Raw genomic sequence first — 13,005 nt, forward strand, 5'->3', positions numbered from 1 at the left:
TTTGCATTAATAATCTATATTTTGCATCAAATTCCGTCCAGCGCTGGACCTAATCAACAGGTAACGCCGGCTTCTGGTCGGAATTCTCCGGTCCACCTTAAATAGCGCCGTTAGCTTCAATAGACACAGTGCAATTTAAGGTGGAACGGACGAATTGTATTAACACATGGGGTTAAAGATGAAATGACCGTCGTGTAAAATCTGTACTAATGGATCTGTAATTAAACTCTACTTTCTCTAATTTAAGTGATAATTGTCGTAGAGCTGCAGGTTCTAATCAAGGACTATCGGAATTTTTCAGTCCACCTTAAATAGCGCCGCAAGCTTGAATAGACACTGTGCGATTTAAGGTGGAACGGACGACTTGTCATCTTAACATGTGGTTGAAGTTTAGATAACCTCTGTTTAGAGTCAATGTTCTTAAGGTTCTCTACAAGGTTCTCTAATAATTGTCCAAGAACTACAGGTTCTAATCAAGGACCATTGGAATTCTCCGGTCCACCTTAAATAGCGCCGTTAGCTTGAATAGACGGAGTGGAGCAGCGCTTATGTACTGCAGCGCGATTTAAGGTGGAACGGACGAATTGTCATCTTGGCTAAATTCGGCTTTGTCATTTTAGCCTAACAGCACGGATATGAATAATGTGTGTAAATATAGTGTGTGTTTATTATAAATTTAGCTTAATATAAGTGTTTTAAGTGTTTTCATAGGTTGTATTAAATTGTACTGGTCTTGTAGCTATGTTTAGCTTAGCTATAGCTAACGTTACACAAGTTAGCATAGCTCGTTAGCTAACAGCCCGTTTCCCTAGACTAGCCGACTATAAAACAGAGTAAATGTTACTTATTATTAATATTATTAATAATATTTATATTAATCAGGGTTTAAATGGAAGTTTGAACCATTTAAAATGGAGACAGCTAGCTATAATGTTTTGACTTAGCTTAGCTTAGCCTAGCCTAGCCTAGCCTAGCCTGGATGAGGCGGCAAAATGTGACGAGAGGAGATTTTAATAATTATCCAATTATTCAAAAATAACCATAAAAACAAGCATATTTATGAGGAAATAATAATAATCTCCCTTCCAGCCTAAACATAACAGTAGTGTTTGAGTCCAGTTTATGGTCCAAAAGTTTTCAGACACCTACAGGCCTTCAGCTCCTATGACCTCCATAGAGAAGCTCTGACCAACAGACCAGAATACACATGACCCTCAGGTCACCTCGACCAGTTCCCAACATGGGGCCCCGGTCCCAGCTGTGGGGTTCTCTGGAGTGACTGAGCTCCATCCAGTACCTTCAGTGCAGCATCAGGACCTGCCCTCACACGAAGGCCATCAAATCCTCCTCACAGCCATGTTCCAGCATCTGGTGTAGTCTAGGAGTGTCCAGACGGATGAGAGTAAGGCGTGTCTGGATACTTTTGGACATGTAGCGTAGTGTGTGTGTGTGTGTGTGTGTGTGTGTGTGTGTGTGTGTGTGTGTGTGTGTGTTTCTGAGGCTGTAGCCCTGGCGCTGGCTGCTGTGTTTTCAGGATGTCGGACGTGGAGCTGGTGAAGAAGATGCTGCGGGCCGTGCTGCAGAGCAGTAAGCACGGGGTGGCCGTGTCGCGGCTGCAGTCTGATTACCGCGCTCTGACCGGAGAATTCATCCAGCACCGAGAACTCGGACACCCCACGCTGGAGAGCTTCCTCAGATCCGTCCCCAGCGTGGTCCGCTTCGAGCGGTCTCGCACCGGAGAGGTCACCCACACTTCACGCCAGACCTAATGGCTCATTCAGTCCTGCAGATATAGGTTCCTGAATGGTTCTTGGTTAGAACCTGCAGTTCTAGGCGTAATATTTGATGGTTCTTGGCTTGAGAATTTCAGTATTAGGAATCCTTTTCTTAAGGAGTCTACACTGTTAAAAGTAGGAGATCCTTGAGGTTCTTCACCTAAAGAGGTTCCAATGGAAGAAGTTCCTCTAGGATCTTTAATTGTTAACCTAATCAGGTGGGTAGAACACCACAGTTCCAGGTAGAATACACACAGGTCATGTACCTTTTGCGGAGGTTCTTCCATGGCTAAAGATTGAAGAACAATTAAGATTAATGTTCTACTTTGTTAAAAGTATAAGATCCTTGAGGAACTTTTGGAGGTTCTTCCATGGAGGAAGCTCCCAATGTGCTCTGAGGAACCTTCAAGAACCATTTTCCCCTTTTCAAATTGAAGAACCTCCAAAAAAGTTCCAAGAGGAACTTCTTCCATTTGACACTGTGGAGGAACCTCTTAAGGGGCTTCAAGGAACCTTCAAGAACTTTTCAAGAACTTTTCTTCTATTAAAAATAGAAAGCATCAAAAAAGATTCCTCCACAGTGTCAAACGGATCTTATACGTTTTTAGAGGTTCTTCAATTTGAAACTGTGGAGGAACCTCTGAGGGTGTTTTGAGGAACCTTCAAGAACCATTTTCCTCTAAAGAAGAAAAGAAAAGCTAACTGAGGGTTCCTCATAGCACCCCCAGAGGTTCCTCCACAGTTTCAAATTGAAGAACCTCCAAAAAAGTAAAAGATCCTAGAGGAACCTCATCTGTTTGACACTGTGGAGGAACATCTTTAGGTTCTTTCTATTTTTAATAGAAGAAAATGGTTCTTGAAAGTTCCTTAAAGCACCTCCAGAGGTTCCTCCACAGTTTCAAATTGAAGAACATCCAAAAAAGTTCCTAGAGGAACTTCTTCCGTTTTACACTGTGGAGGAACCTCTTAAGGTGCTTTCTATTTCTCAATTTTCCTTGAAAGTTCCTTAAAGCACCTTCAGAGGTTCCTCCATAGTGTCAAACTGAAGAAGTTCCTCTAGGAACTTTTTTTAGAGGTTCTTCAATTTGAAAGGGGGAAGATGGTTCTTGAAGGTTCGTCAAAGCACCTTAGGAACTTCCTCCACTGAAGAACCTCCAAAAGTTCCTTAAGGATTGTATACTTTTAACAAAGTAGAACCTTAATCTTAATTGTTCTTCAATCTTTAGCCATGGTGTTCTATCCACAAACAAGTTAGGAACCTTTATGTAACCTTCATTGGGTATGATTAGGTTAACGATTAAAGAACCTTAATAAAAGGTTCTAGCTATTTTTTTTTAATAAATAAAAGAACTGCACGTTCTAGGCTAGAACAATTTAGGAACCTATAGTTTTGAGGTTGAGATGTTATCATAGAGTTAAAGATGAAGGAAAGTTCAAGGTTCTGTTTCTTAAAGTTTTGGAACCTTACGACGGTTAAAGGAAATGTCCAGCCAGGTCTTCACAGTGGAGGTGAATGGAGCGAGACGTTGGTCGCTATGACTACCACACACATACAGCCCATAATTTATCTCCTATCCAAACCCACCAGTGAAGATACACAAGTTTTATATGGAATAATGATGATGATGATGATAAAATAGTGAAGAATAGAGAATCTGAACTAATGCAGTTCTCTTTAGGGACTACTTTCTGTAGCTGCACTACACCCTGCAGCATGTATCCCTCCACCATTTTAATGATCTGGTTCTAAAAGCAGGTTCTAGAGCCGAGCTCTTCTCAGAACTCTGGTAGAACCGTGTCTCAGGCATCAGGCAGCGTCTTCATCACCATTAGGTGAAGAACTTTCTGTGAGGAGCTTTTAGTAGAGCTTCAGACGTCTGCTTCCCTTCACCTCCACTGTAGAACCACAGCTCTGACTGGGGGAGCTTATCTAGAACCTCCACTGTAGAACTCCAGCTCTGACTGGAGGAGCTTATCTAGAACCTCCACTGTAGAACTCCAGCTCTGATGGGGGGGGGGTGTTGGTGGGCGGGGCCTGAGCAGTGTGGTGGAGGTGATCGTTGGGTATGTGAATGGGACGTTGGCAGGTGGTGTGTTTTGCTGCTGTTTGTGAGGAGACCGCCCACATCGCTCAGCTGGTCGCTCGGCAGAAGAACGCCAAGAAGGCCGGACGCTCTCAGCTCCTCAACTTCCATATGAGGGCCAAGTCCTCTCTGTTCACACACACCGGTAACACACACACACACACACACACACACACACGGACAGATGCTGCTAGGCTTTATTGTTTTTTGCAGTATACATCGAATATCTGGGGTAGTAATTTGGTGGGGTATGCGCTGAAATGAATGGACAAAAGTATTGGGACACCTCCACACCATTCCACCTACAGGAGGTTTTATGACGTCCTGTTCTGAACCAATAGGCATTATTCTGGAGCTGGTCTGACAGACACTCGGTGGCTGAGCTGCTCTCTGTGAGCTGTTCCTCCTAAACTCTTCCACTGTTCAATAATAACACCACTCACAGCTGATGGAGGAAGATCTAGGAGGGAAGGTCTAAATTTCACCAGCTGGCTTGTTGTTGTTGGTGCAGCGGTGTCTCCTATTACATACAGAACCACGCTGGAGTTCAGTGAGCTCTTCAGAACCTCCCGTTCTTTCACTGATGTGTGGAAGAAAGGCAGACTGCAGGAGTAGAGGCTGGAGTTTATACACCTGTAGCTGAAGCGAGCGCCTGAATTTAGTGATTACGAGGTGCGTCCAAATACTTTTGTCCATTAAGCGTGAACAGGTGTTTCAAACTGCTGCCCACTCCCCCCAGTCCATAAATGAAAAAAATGGTGTTTGGTGAAACCACTGTTTTTATGATGTCACAAGAGCTCATTTGCATAACCACCCCCCATTCGGCGTAGCAAAATATAGCCCCGCCCATTTATACTGCAGTTCTCAGGCTCTGGGTTCAGCAGTGAGCAGTGTTTAAGCCTGGGTTGCTTCCTAAAGCAGGTGTAACGTAGGGCAGCCAATCAGGGCAGAGCACATTTAATTAGGAGACTCGTAAAGGTACGGTAACAAAATGAGAGAATTTGATTGGTTGATTGATTAATGGGTTTTCTCTGTTTGTGGTTCTAAAGCCAAACCTCGCTCATCCCTGCGGCAGCCTGGTCACATGACCTGGCCCACACAAGGCTCCGCCTCCCACTCCAGGGTCTTTCGGGGCGGTCTCCAAAACAACCAGCGACATGGTTACCCCACCCACCTTCTGTCCAGCCGAGTTCCTGCCCTACAGAGCGCAAAGTCCTCAGGGTCAGTTTATCACAATACCTCAGAGAGTGTAGCTCCGCCTCCTCAGTGTATATCACAATACCTACATTTAGAGCGTTATTAATATTCACCCTAATGAGAGACTGTAGCTCCGCCTCCTCAGTGTATATCACAGTACCTACATTAGAGCGTTATTAATATTCACCCTAATGAGAGACTGTAGCTCCGCCTCCTCAGTGTATATCACAATACCTACATTTAGAGCGTTATTAATATTCACCCTAATGAGAGACTGTAGCTCCTCCTCCTCAGTGTATATCACAATACCTACATTTAGAGCGTTATTAATATTCACCCTAATGAGAGACTGTAGCTCCGCCTCCTCAGTGTATATCACAATACCTACATTTAGAGCGTTATTAATATTCACCCTAATGAGAGACTGTAGCTCCGCCTCCTCAGTGTATCTCACAATACCTACATTTAGAGCGTTATTAATATTCACCCTAATGAGAGACTGTAGCTCCGCCTCCTCAGTGTATCTCACAATACCTACATTTAGAATATTTATTAAAGGACCCATATCTTACATTTTTCTTTTGCCCTTTGGGCTTTAGCGTTTTTTTTAAGCAGACAATTGGGATACCATAGCAACCACTTGTCAACACTATAGCAACCACCTAAAATATAACAGGAACACCCTAGCAACACTATATAAACCGCCTAGTGCAACCATATCAAACATCTGGGACCTCATAGCAGCTGCCTAGCAACACCATAGCAACCACCCAGTATATCCATATTGAACACATGAGACACAATAGCAATGCAATTGCAACCACCTGGGATACCCTAGCAACCACCTAGCAACCTCCTAGCAAAAACAAAAGTACAAAGTACCCTTTGAACACTGTTTGTCCACCTCTGCTGGTCCCAGGTGCGTCAGGAGCGCAGCGTTGGCCTGTAAGTTCCAGAAGGACTTGACCATGACCCATCCGTCCAGTACCAGCCAGACTGCAGGTAAGCTCCTCTCTCGCTCACACGCTCTCTCACACAGGTGCTCCGGTCCAGCCCGCCAGTCTGGCCCGTTCGTGTGTTTCCCTGCAGGTCCCCAGAGGCCTGCGGAGGGCGCTGGAGGGGCAGGTGGAGACCTCCAGCTGATTCAGGGCCGAGTGAAACAGCTCCTGCAGAAATACAGCAGCGGCGTCTGGCTCTCCAAACTCCCTCAGGTCTACAAGGACATGTTCCACCAGGAGCTGCCGTCCTGCGCCCCCGCCCTGCTGGAGACGTGGACGCACATCTGCACTGTGAGACTCTCCAAACCCACCAGCGCATTTTAAATGGGATGATGATGATGATGATGGATCATGGATCTTTCATGTTCTTCCAGGTGGAGAAGCCGGGCTCTAATAACATCGCCGGGCGTCTGGTGTATCCCGCTAAAGAGACGACCCCCAAACCCAGCGCCCCGCCATCTTCAACCCCTACGAAACCGCCTGTAACCCCCAACTCGCCAAAGTCACTCCCACAGTCTCCGGTTTCTCCCAACCTCAAGCCTCCCAGACTAGTCATACCGAGACTGCCCCCTGCTGGAGAAGGTGAGTTAAGCAGTCCCAGCGTATAGACAAAAGTATTGGGACGCTCCTAGTCATTACTGAATCCAGCAGCTTGCTTCAGTCCAGGTAAAATCAAAACCCCTAGCCCTGCAGTCTGCCTTTCTTGGGTGGTTCTGAAGAGCTCTGAACTGAACTCTGGAGGCGTCCCAATACTTTTGCCCATACAGTGTATATGGGATTGAGAATTTTCTCTATTTTCTCTTTCTCTTTTTCCAGACACCCCCAAATCCCCGGTCACCTCCAACGCCCTGAGCCACTCTCTGCTCACCCCGCCCTCCACGCCCCCTCCTGGGGTGCCAGTGTCTCCCTCCCTGAAGCAGAGAGTGCTTGTGCTTCTGGATAAGTACAGTCACGGCCTCTGGGCTCACGCGCTGCCCCGCCTCTTCCGGGAGGCCTTCAGGTACAGTTAAGAACCGGCACGTCGCCTCCAAACGGAGTCCATGGCTTTGCTCGAGTCCCCGGCTTTCTCTCCCCCCAGGTGCGAGTTCCCGCAGCACGTGCTGGACGACCTGTCTCTGCTGGCCGATACCTGCGTGGTCGAGTACCCGATGCCTGAGAACCGCAGCAAGGCGATCCTGTACGCGCTGCCCAGCGTCGCTCAGCCCTCGCCGCGCCCGCAGCCGCGCCCCTTCATCATCACTTGCTGCGACAACCCCGAGGTGCCCGAGCTGCCCCTGCCCAAAGAGGAGTTCCCGTCCGTGCTGGTGATGGAGGCCAGCAGCACCAACAGTGTTGTATTCAGGTATGTCCCGGTAGCCAGGCAGTCTCCATAGTCACTATATGGACAAAAGTATTGGGACAGGTTTATTCAGAGCAGGTGTGCATGAGCAGGTGCTGCTTGTTCGATTTTAGGTATGTTGGTGAGGACTACTCTAAAGCTCTGGAGAAGATGGAGGAGGCCATGCTGGAGTTTTACCGTGGCAGTGGAGCAAGTCTTACCCTCCCCTGTCCTACGGTTGGTCAGTTGGTGGCGGTCTCCATGGAGGACGACGCTGTGCTGCGAGCGCAGGTGCACCGGGTCACGGCAGACGACGCAAAGGTACGGTAGACCACCGGTATCTGACTGTTAATGCATACGCCAAAAGTTTATGGACACTCAGTCCAGCTGCTTCAACCAATGCCGATGCAGATGTTCAAATCCACACACACACGCCTCCATAGCGTAGCCGAGCCAGAGGTCACAGTGCCCAGTGCTAGGCATGGCATTCGACCCCACTGATCCGCTCTCACGAGGCCGAATGCAATCACATCTTCCTCACAGCAATGTTCCAACCTCTAATGTCAAGCTCTGCTAGCTGTTCCTCTTGATGTTGGAGGGGTGTTGTGCCCCTCGCTGTCTGCATGCAGGTGTTCTGTGTGGATCACGGTTTCTCCGAGGTCGTGGGCAGAGACCAGCTCCTCCAGCTCGCTGACCGGTTCTTCCCCCTGCCCTTCCAGGCCACCAGCTGCCAACTAGCAGGTAATGCTCACCTGAGAGGAGGTGGTGTGGGTGTCTGAAGTGTGTGTGTGTGTGTGTGTGTGTGTGTGTGTGTGTGTGTGTGTGTGCTCCACCAGGGGGCAGTGTTGAACCTCCACATCTCTTGCATACGTATTGTCCCAATTGTGTGGGTGGTAGGTCTGGAGCCGTTCAGCGAGGACGCGGCGGTCCTGAAGACTCTGGAGTCGATGGCCTGCGGGCGGACGCTGCTGGCCGAGCTGGTGGAGCGGGAGGCCACGCCCCTCGTGGTTTTGTATGACACGTCTCAGCAGACGGACGTCAACATAAACTCAGCCTGCCTCCAGGCCCTGCAGGACAGAACCATGGAGAACCCCCTGCAGGCCAGTTTTACAGACGTCACAGACATGACCACCGTGATATAATGATGTCGTGATGACCTCATAAAAAGACCCCTGAATATGTGAATATATATAATAATCTGATGTTTACCGTCGTCTCCGCAGGTGAACAGCTCGTACTCTGACGTCCACGTGACCAACGTATGTTCAGACGGCAGGGTGTACTGCCAGCTCCCGTCCCGTGGTCTGGCCAAGCTCCGAGACACCATGGGCAAGATCGAGTCCTACCTCCTCTCTCAGGTACTGAACCTTACCCCCCCCCAGGCCGTCTAGTCTGACTGCCGGACCCCCCCAGGCCATCTAGCCCAGCACCTTTAAATACCTGTGTGTGTGTGCAGGTGTCGTGGGAGCTGTTGGTGTCTCGGCCGTTCTGTGGTAAAGTGTGTTTGGCTCGACACAAAGGCAGGTGGGCCAGAGTGGAGGTAAGCAAATCCATCCACTGTAGAGAAACTAACCGACAGGTGTCGGTCACCATGACTACCACACAGATACAGCCCATAATTTATCTCCTATCCAAACCCACCAGTGCAGCTACAACACGAGTCTTCTGAGTTTTATATAGAATGATGATGATGATGATGATGAAGGTAAAATAGTGAATAGAGAATCTGAACTAATGCAGTTTTCTTTAGGGACTACTTTCTGTAGCTGCACTACACCCTGCAGCATGTATCCCTCCACCATTTTAATGATCTGGTTCTAAAAGCAGGTTCTAGAGCCGAACTCTTCTCAGAACTCTGGTAGAACCGTGTCTCAGGCATCAGGCAGCGTCTTCATCACCATTAGGTGAAGAACTTTCTGTGAGGAGCTTTTATGAGGTTGTGTTTTCAGGTGGTTAATCTGCATGGCAGTCGGGTTCTGGACGTTCTGTTTGTGGACCTGGGTCTCCCTGCCTCGTTGGAGGTCAGCGAACTGAGGGAGATCCCACCGGTCTTCCTCCGAGAGCTCATCACCATACCTGCACAGGTGCACCACCTCACACAGACACGCCCGTGGCTCCATATGAGGGCTGTCCTGTCAAGTTACGGGGGACAAGATGCGTCTAAAGGCTGCAAAAAGTGTGTGTGTGTGTGTGTGTGTGTGTGTGTGTGTGTGTGTGTGTGTGTGTGTGTGTGTGTCTCTCTCTACAGGCTGTGAAATGCTGTCTCGCAGAGCTGGAGGTGGAGGGATGCGTATGGCCTCCTGATGCGGTCCTGTGGCTCAGAGAGACGCTGCTGAACGCAGACGACTGCAACATGAAGGTGTGTTGAACTCTCTGACGGGACGAACTGGTCAGTCTCCGTCATTCCCACTCCGGGCCGGAGCGCTGCTGCTGCTACTGCACTATGGAGGTTTGGTGGTGGAGCTGCAGGAGGAGAACCTCTCTCCAGAACTGCTGCTGTGTAACGCTGCAGAACCCATAGAGTCATATTAGTGTAAAATCCTGTAGTATTACTCTACTGCCTCCGCCCACATGCTGCTCCACCTTCAGATCAAGCTTCTGCAGCTCTCACACTGTCCAGAAATGCATGTGTACAACTGTCCATGAGGGGGCGCTCAATGCGTGATTTTTGTATTTACTGCAGTGGAGCTAATGTGAATTACTCTCCCTAACTGCAGGGGGAGCCCAAGAGCAGAAATGTCAGTTATCACAATGTGTGTGTGTGTGTGTGTGTGTGTGTGTGTGTGTGTGTGTGTGTGTGTGTTCGTTCAGATCTCCAGTCTGGACTCCGCAGGGCTGGTGCACGTCTATCTGTTCCGCGGCGCCGTGCCACACGACCGCTCCTCCAGCATCAACCTGCAGCTGGCCTCATCCAGCCTGTGGCAACGCCAGCGCGATGTCCACCTCAGCGGGATTACCATGGTTACCGCCCCCCTCCAGCCCGAGGCGGGCGATGCGCCCCTCTGCGCGGGGGCTCCCGCGACCCCCGTCCTACCCCCGCTGCTGCAGCTGCCCCAGCCGGGGCAGAACCTGGACGTGTTCGTGTCGGTGGCCTGCCACCCGGGGCACTTCATCCTGCAGCCGTGGCAGGAGCTGTACAAGCTGGTGGTGCTGATGGGGGAGATGATCCTGTACTACAACCGGCAGGAGGAGCTCCGCATCAGCGTGGAGAGGAACCACATCTACGCCGCCAAGATCGACAGCAAGTGAGTCGTCCTGCGGGGAAGGGAGCCGCTTGAGAGGCCGAGAGGCGGCGGGCGGTCGCTCAACCCCGTCACGGTCCGAGGTGTTACACTCCTCTACAGGCAGTTACAGAAACCACGGATATCTTGGCTCTGTGCCAGATTATGTTTTATATATATTATGTTTTATGTAAATGATATTTTAGCTGTGTCTGTCTGTCCGTCTGTCTACCTGTGTGTCTCTCTGTGTACCTGTCTATCTACCTATCTGTCTGTCTACTTGTGTGTGTCTGTCTGTCTACCTGTCTGTCTCTGTCTGTCTGTTTATATACCTGTCTATATACCTGTGTGCCTGTCTGTTTACCTGTGTACCTGTTTGTCTACCTGTCTGTCTGTGTACCTGTCTGTCTGTCTACCTGTCTGTCTGTCTACCAATCTTGTCTGCTTGTCTATCAACCCGTGTGTGTGTGTGTGTGTGTGTGTGTCGACGTGTCTGTCTGTGTACCTGTCTATCTACCTGTCTGTCTGTCTGTCTATATACCTGTGTGCCTGTCTGTTTACCTGTGTACCTGTTTGTTTACCTGTCTGTCTGTCTACCTGTCTGTCTGTCTACCAATCTTGTCTGCTTGTCTATCAACCCGTGTGTGTGTCGACGTGTCTGTCTGTGTACCTGTCTATCTACCTGTCTGTCTGTCTGTCTGTCTATATACCTGTGTGCCTGTCTGTTTACCTGTGTACCTGTTTGTCTACCTGTCTGTCTGTGTACCTGTCTGTCTGTCTAGTTGGCACCGTGTGCTGGTGAAAGGTGTGCTGGTGAACTCGTTGGTGTCGGTGTACGAGCTCGACTACGGCAAACACGAGCTTGTCCACTGCTCCCAGCTCCGCCCCCTCATCGAGGAGTTCAGACAGCTGCCCTTCCAGGGCATCCTGGCACAGCTGGCAGGTCAGACGGACATTCTCACACACACACACACACACCCAGACGGATTCAGTGTGTTCTTTATATTTTATTGAATTACTGTGAGACAGCCGAGTCTGAGCACTGAGGAACAGACCAAGAAGTGATGTTGTCCAGCGTATGTAGATATGTAACGTGGGTTGGGCAAGGGGCCCCAGGCTGGGCTTGAGGGCCACTAGAAGGGTTCGTTTCATTGTGTAAACGATGCTCATCAATACAGACTGTTTGTTTGTTTGTTTGTTTGTTTATTTATTGATTCATGTGTTTGTTTACGCGTGTTTGAGGGAATGCGGCTCATCATCCGCCTTTGCCGCCGTGACAGGTGTGCGGCGGGACGGCTGGGGCGAGGAGGCCTCCATGGTGTTCCGGAACCACGTGGAGAAACGGCCGCTGGTGGCGCAGATCGAGTCCATCCAGGAGGGGGCGCACCCGTGGGACCACCGGCTCTCCGTCTACCTGGTGGACACATCAACGGACAGCAGCGACGTGTGGATCCACAACATCATGGCTGAGTTTATGGACGAGCTCAACAGAGCTGAGTAGTACTGCGCTCTGGCCACCGGGGGAGCCGTTTCCCCTTCGCTCGACATCCAGCCGATCCGACATCGACTCTACTGGGGTTTTAAAGTCAGTCGCCGGGTCGGACTGGTGTTAAACAAGAAAAAATGGAACGTTCTAGATGGCGTGTTTATTCCGGAGATCTCTGAAGACTCTGCATGTGAATGTTTCTGGCTGAAAGGCCCGGCTCCGAGTCGGGGTCCTGACCGTGTTTCTCCTTCTGCTTAGAGGCTGAACTTCTTCTTTTCCCCTCTTTTGAATGTTTGCAGTGAAGCCGTTTCTCCTCCTCTGGTTGGTTTCTATCCTCGTTTGTCTTTGGTTTTTTACGTGTGGTTCCACTTAGAACTGGCTGCGGCTGGTTTGAGAGTTTTTTGCACTTGTCTTTTGTGTGTTGAAGGTTTGGATTTGTGTGTTTACCTGTAAGAGCCGTAAGAACAGAGTTGTGGAGGAAGTTGTTCAGTTTTCTTAGGATTTGTTCGTTTGATTCTGTTCGTTATTTTATTAAAGAACAGAGCAGTGGTCAGAAAAGTGCTGCAGGATTGATTGATTGAAACTTGGTTTTGCTAAAAAAAAAAAATCAGGAATTTACCCTCTGTTTTTATCTATTATTTGCGTTTTAAATACGCATGACTTTCACAATCTACTTATTTACAAATGATTTAAAATAATTTATCTACTTATTTAAAAAATATTGACTCATTTACTAATTATCCAATATTTACTGTGTATTATTCTCTAATTAATTCCATATCGACTACAAAATATTCAGCTACTATGACTTATCCACTAACCAAATGTAAAACTAACGCACTACTTGTTCATGAACCACTATGCATTATTCAATATCTACTGTTTATAATTCTCTAATTACTACATTTGTATCGACTATGAATTAT

At 48.7% G+C, this 13,005-nt stretch overlaps 1 protein-coding gene across 1 annotated transcript; it reads left to right on the forward strand.

Moving 5' to 3' along the window:
* Nucleotides 1-1,532: 1,532 nt before the first annotated feature.
* On the forward strand, nucleotides 1,533-12,623 carry tdrd7a (tudor domain containing 7 a). The gene is made up of 18 exons (XM_072669573.1): nucleotides 1,533-1,742; nucleotides 3,863-4,004; nucleotides 4,909-5,080; nucleotides 5,976-6,058; nucleotides 6,146-6,345; nucleotides 6,429-6,636; nucleotides 6,871-7,054; nucleotides 7,133-7,396; nucleotides 7,507-7,693; nucleotides 8,002-8,113; nucleotides 8,270-8,472; nucleotides 8,596-8,730; nucleotides 8,829-8,912; nucleotides 9,322-9,456; nucleotides 9,621-9,731; nucleotides 10,184-10,617; nucleotides 11,376-11,536; nucleotides 11,874-12,623. Exons 1-18 carry the CDS (start codon nucleotides 1,536-1,538, stop codon nucleotides 12,092-12,094), a joined length of 3,243 nt encoding a protein of 1,080 aa, XP_072525674.1. The 5' UTR covers nucleotides 1,533-1,535; the 3' UTR covers nucleotides 12,095-12,623.
* Nucleotides 12,624-13,005: the final 382 nt, after the last annotated feature.

This window comes from Salminus brasiliensis, chromosome 24 (genome assembly GCF_030463535.1).
Source record: "Salminus brasiliensis chromosome 24, fSalBra1.hap2, whole genome shotgun sequence".
NCBI lineage: Eukaryota > Metazoa > Chordata > Actinopteri > Characiformes > Bryconidae > Salminus > Salminus brasiliensis.

Coding starts and splice junctions, on each gene's coding strand:
- tdrd7a (XM_072669573.1), top strand. CDS start 1,536: ATGTCGGACGTGGAGCTGGTGAAGAAGATGCTGCGGGCCGTGCTGCAG. Junction 4,005..4,908: donor CTCTCTGTTCACACACACCG/GTAACACACACA, acceptor GTGGTTCTAAAG/CCAAACCTCGCTCATCCCTG. Junction 6,637..6,870: donor ACTGCCCCCTGCTGGAGAAG/GTGAGTTAAGCA, acceptor CTCTTTTTCCAG/ACACCCCCAAATCCCCGGTC.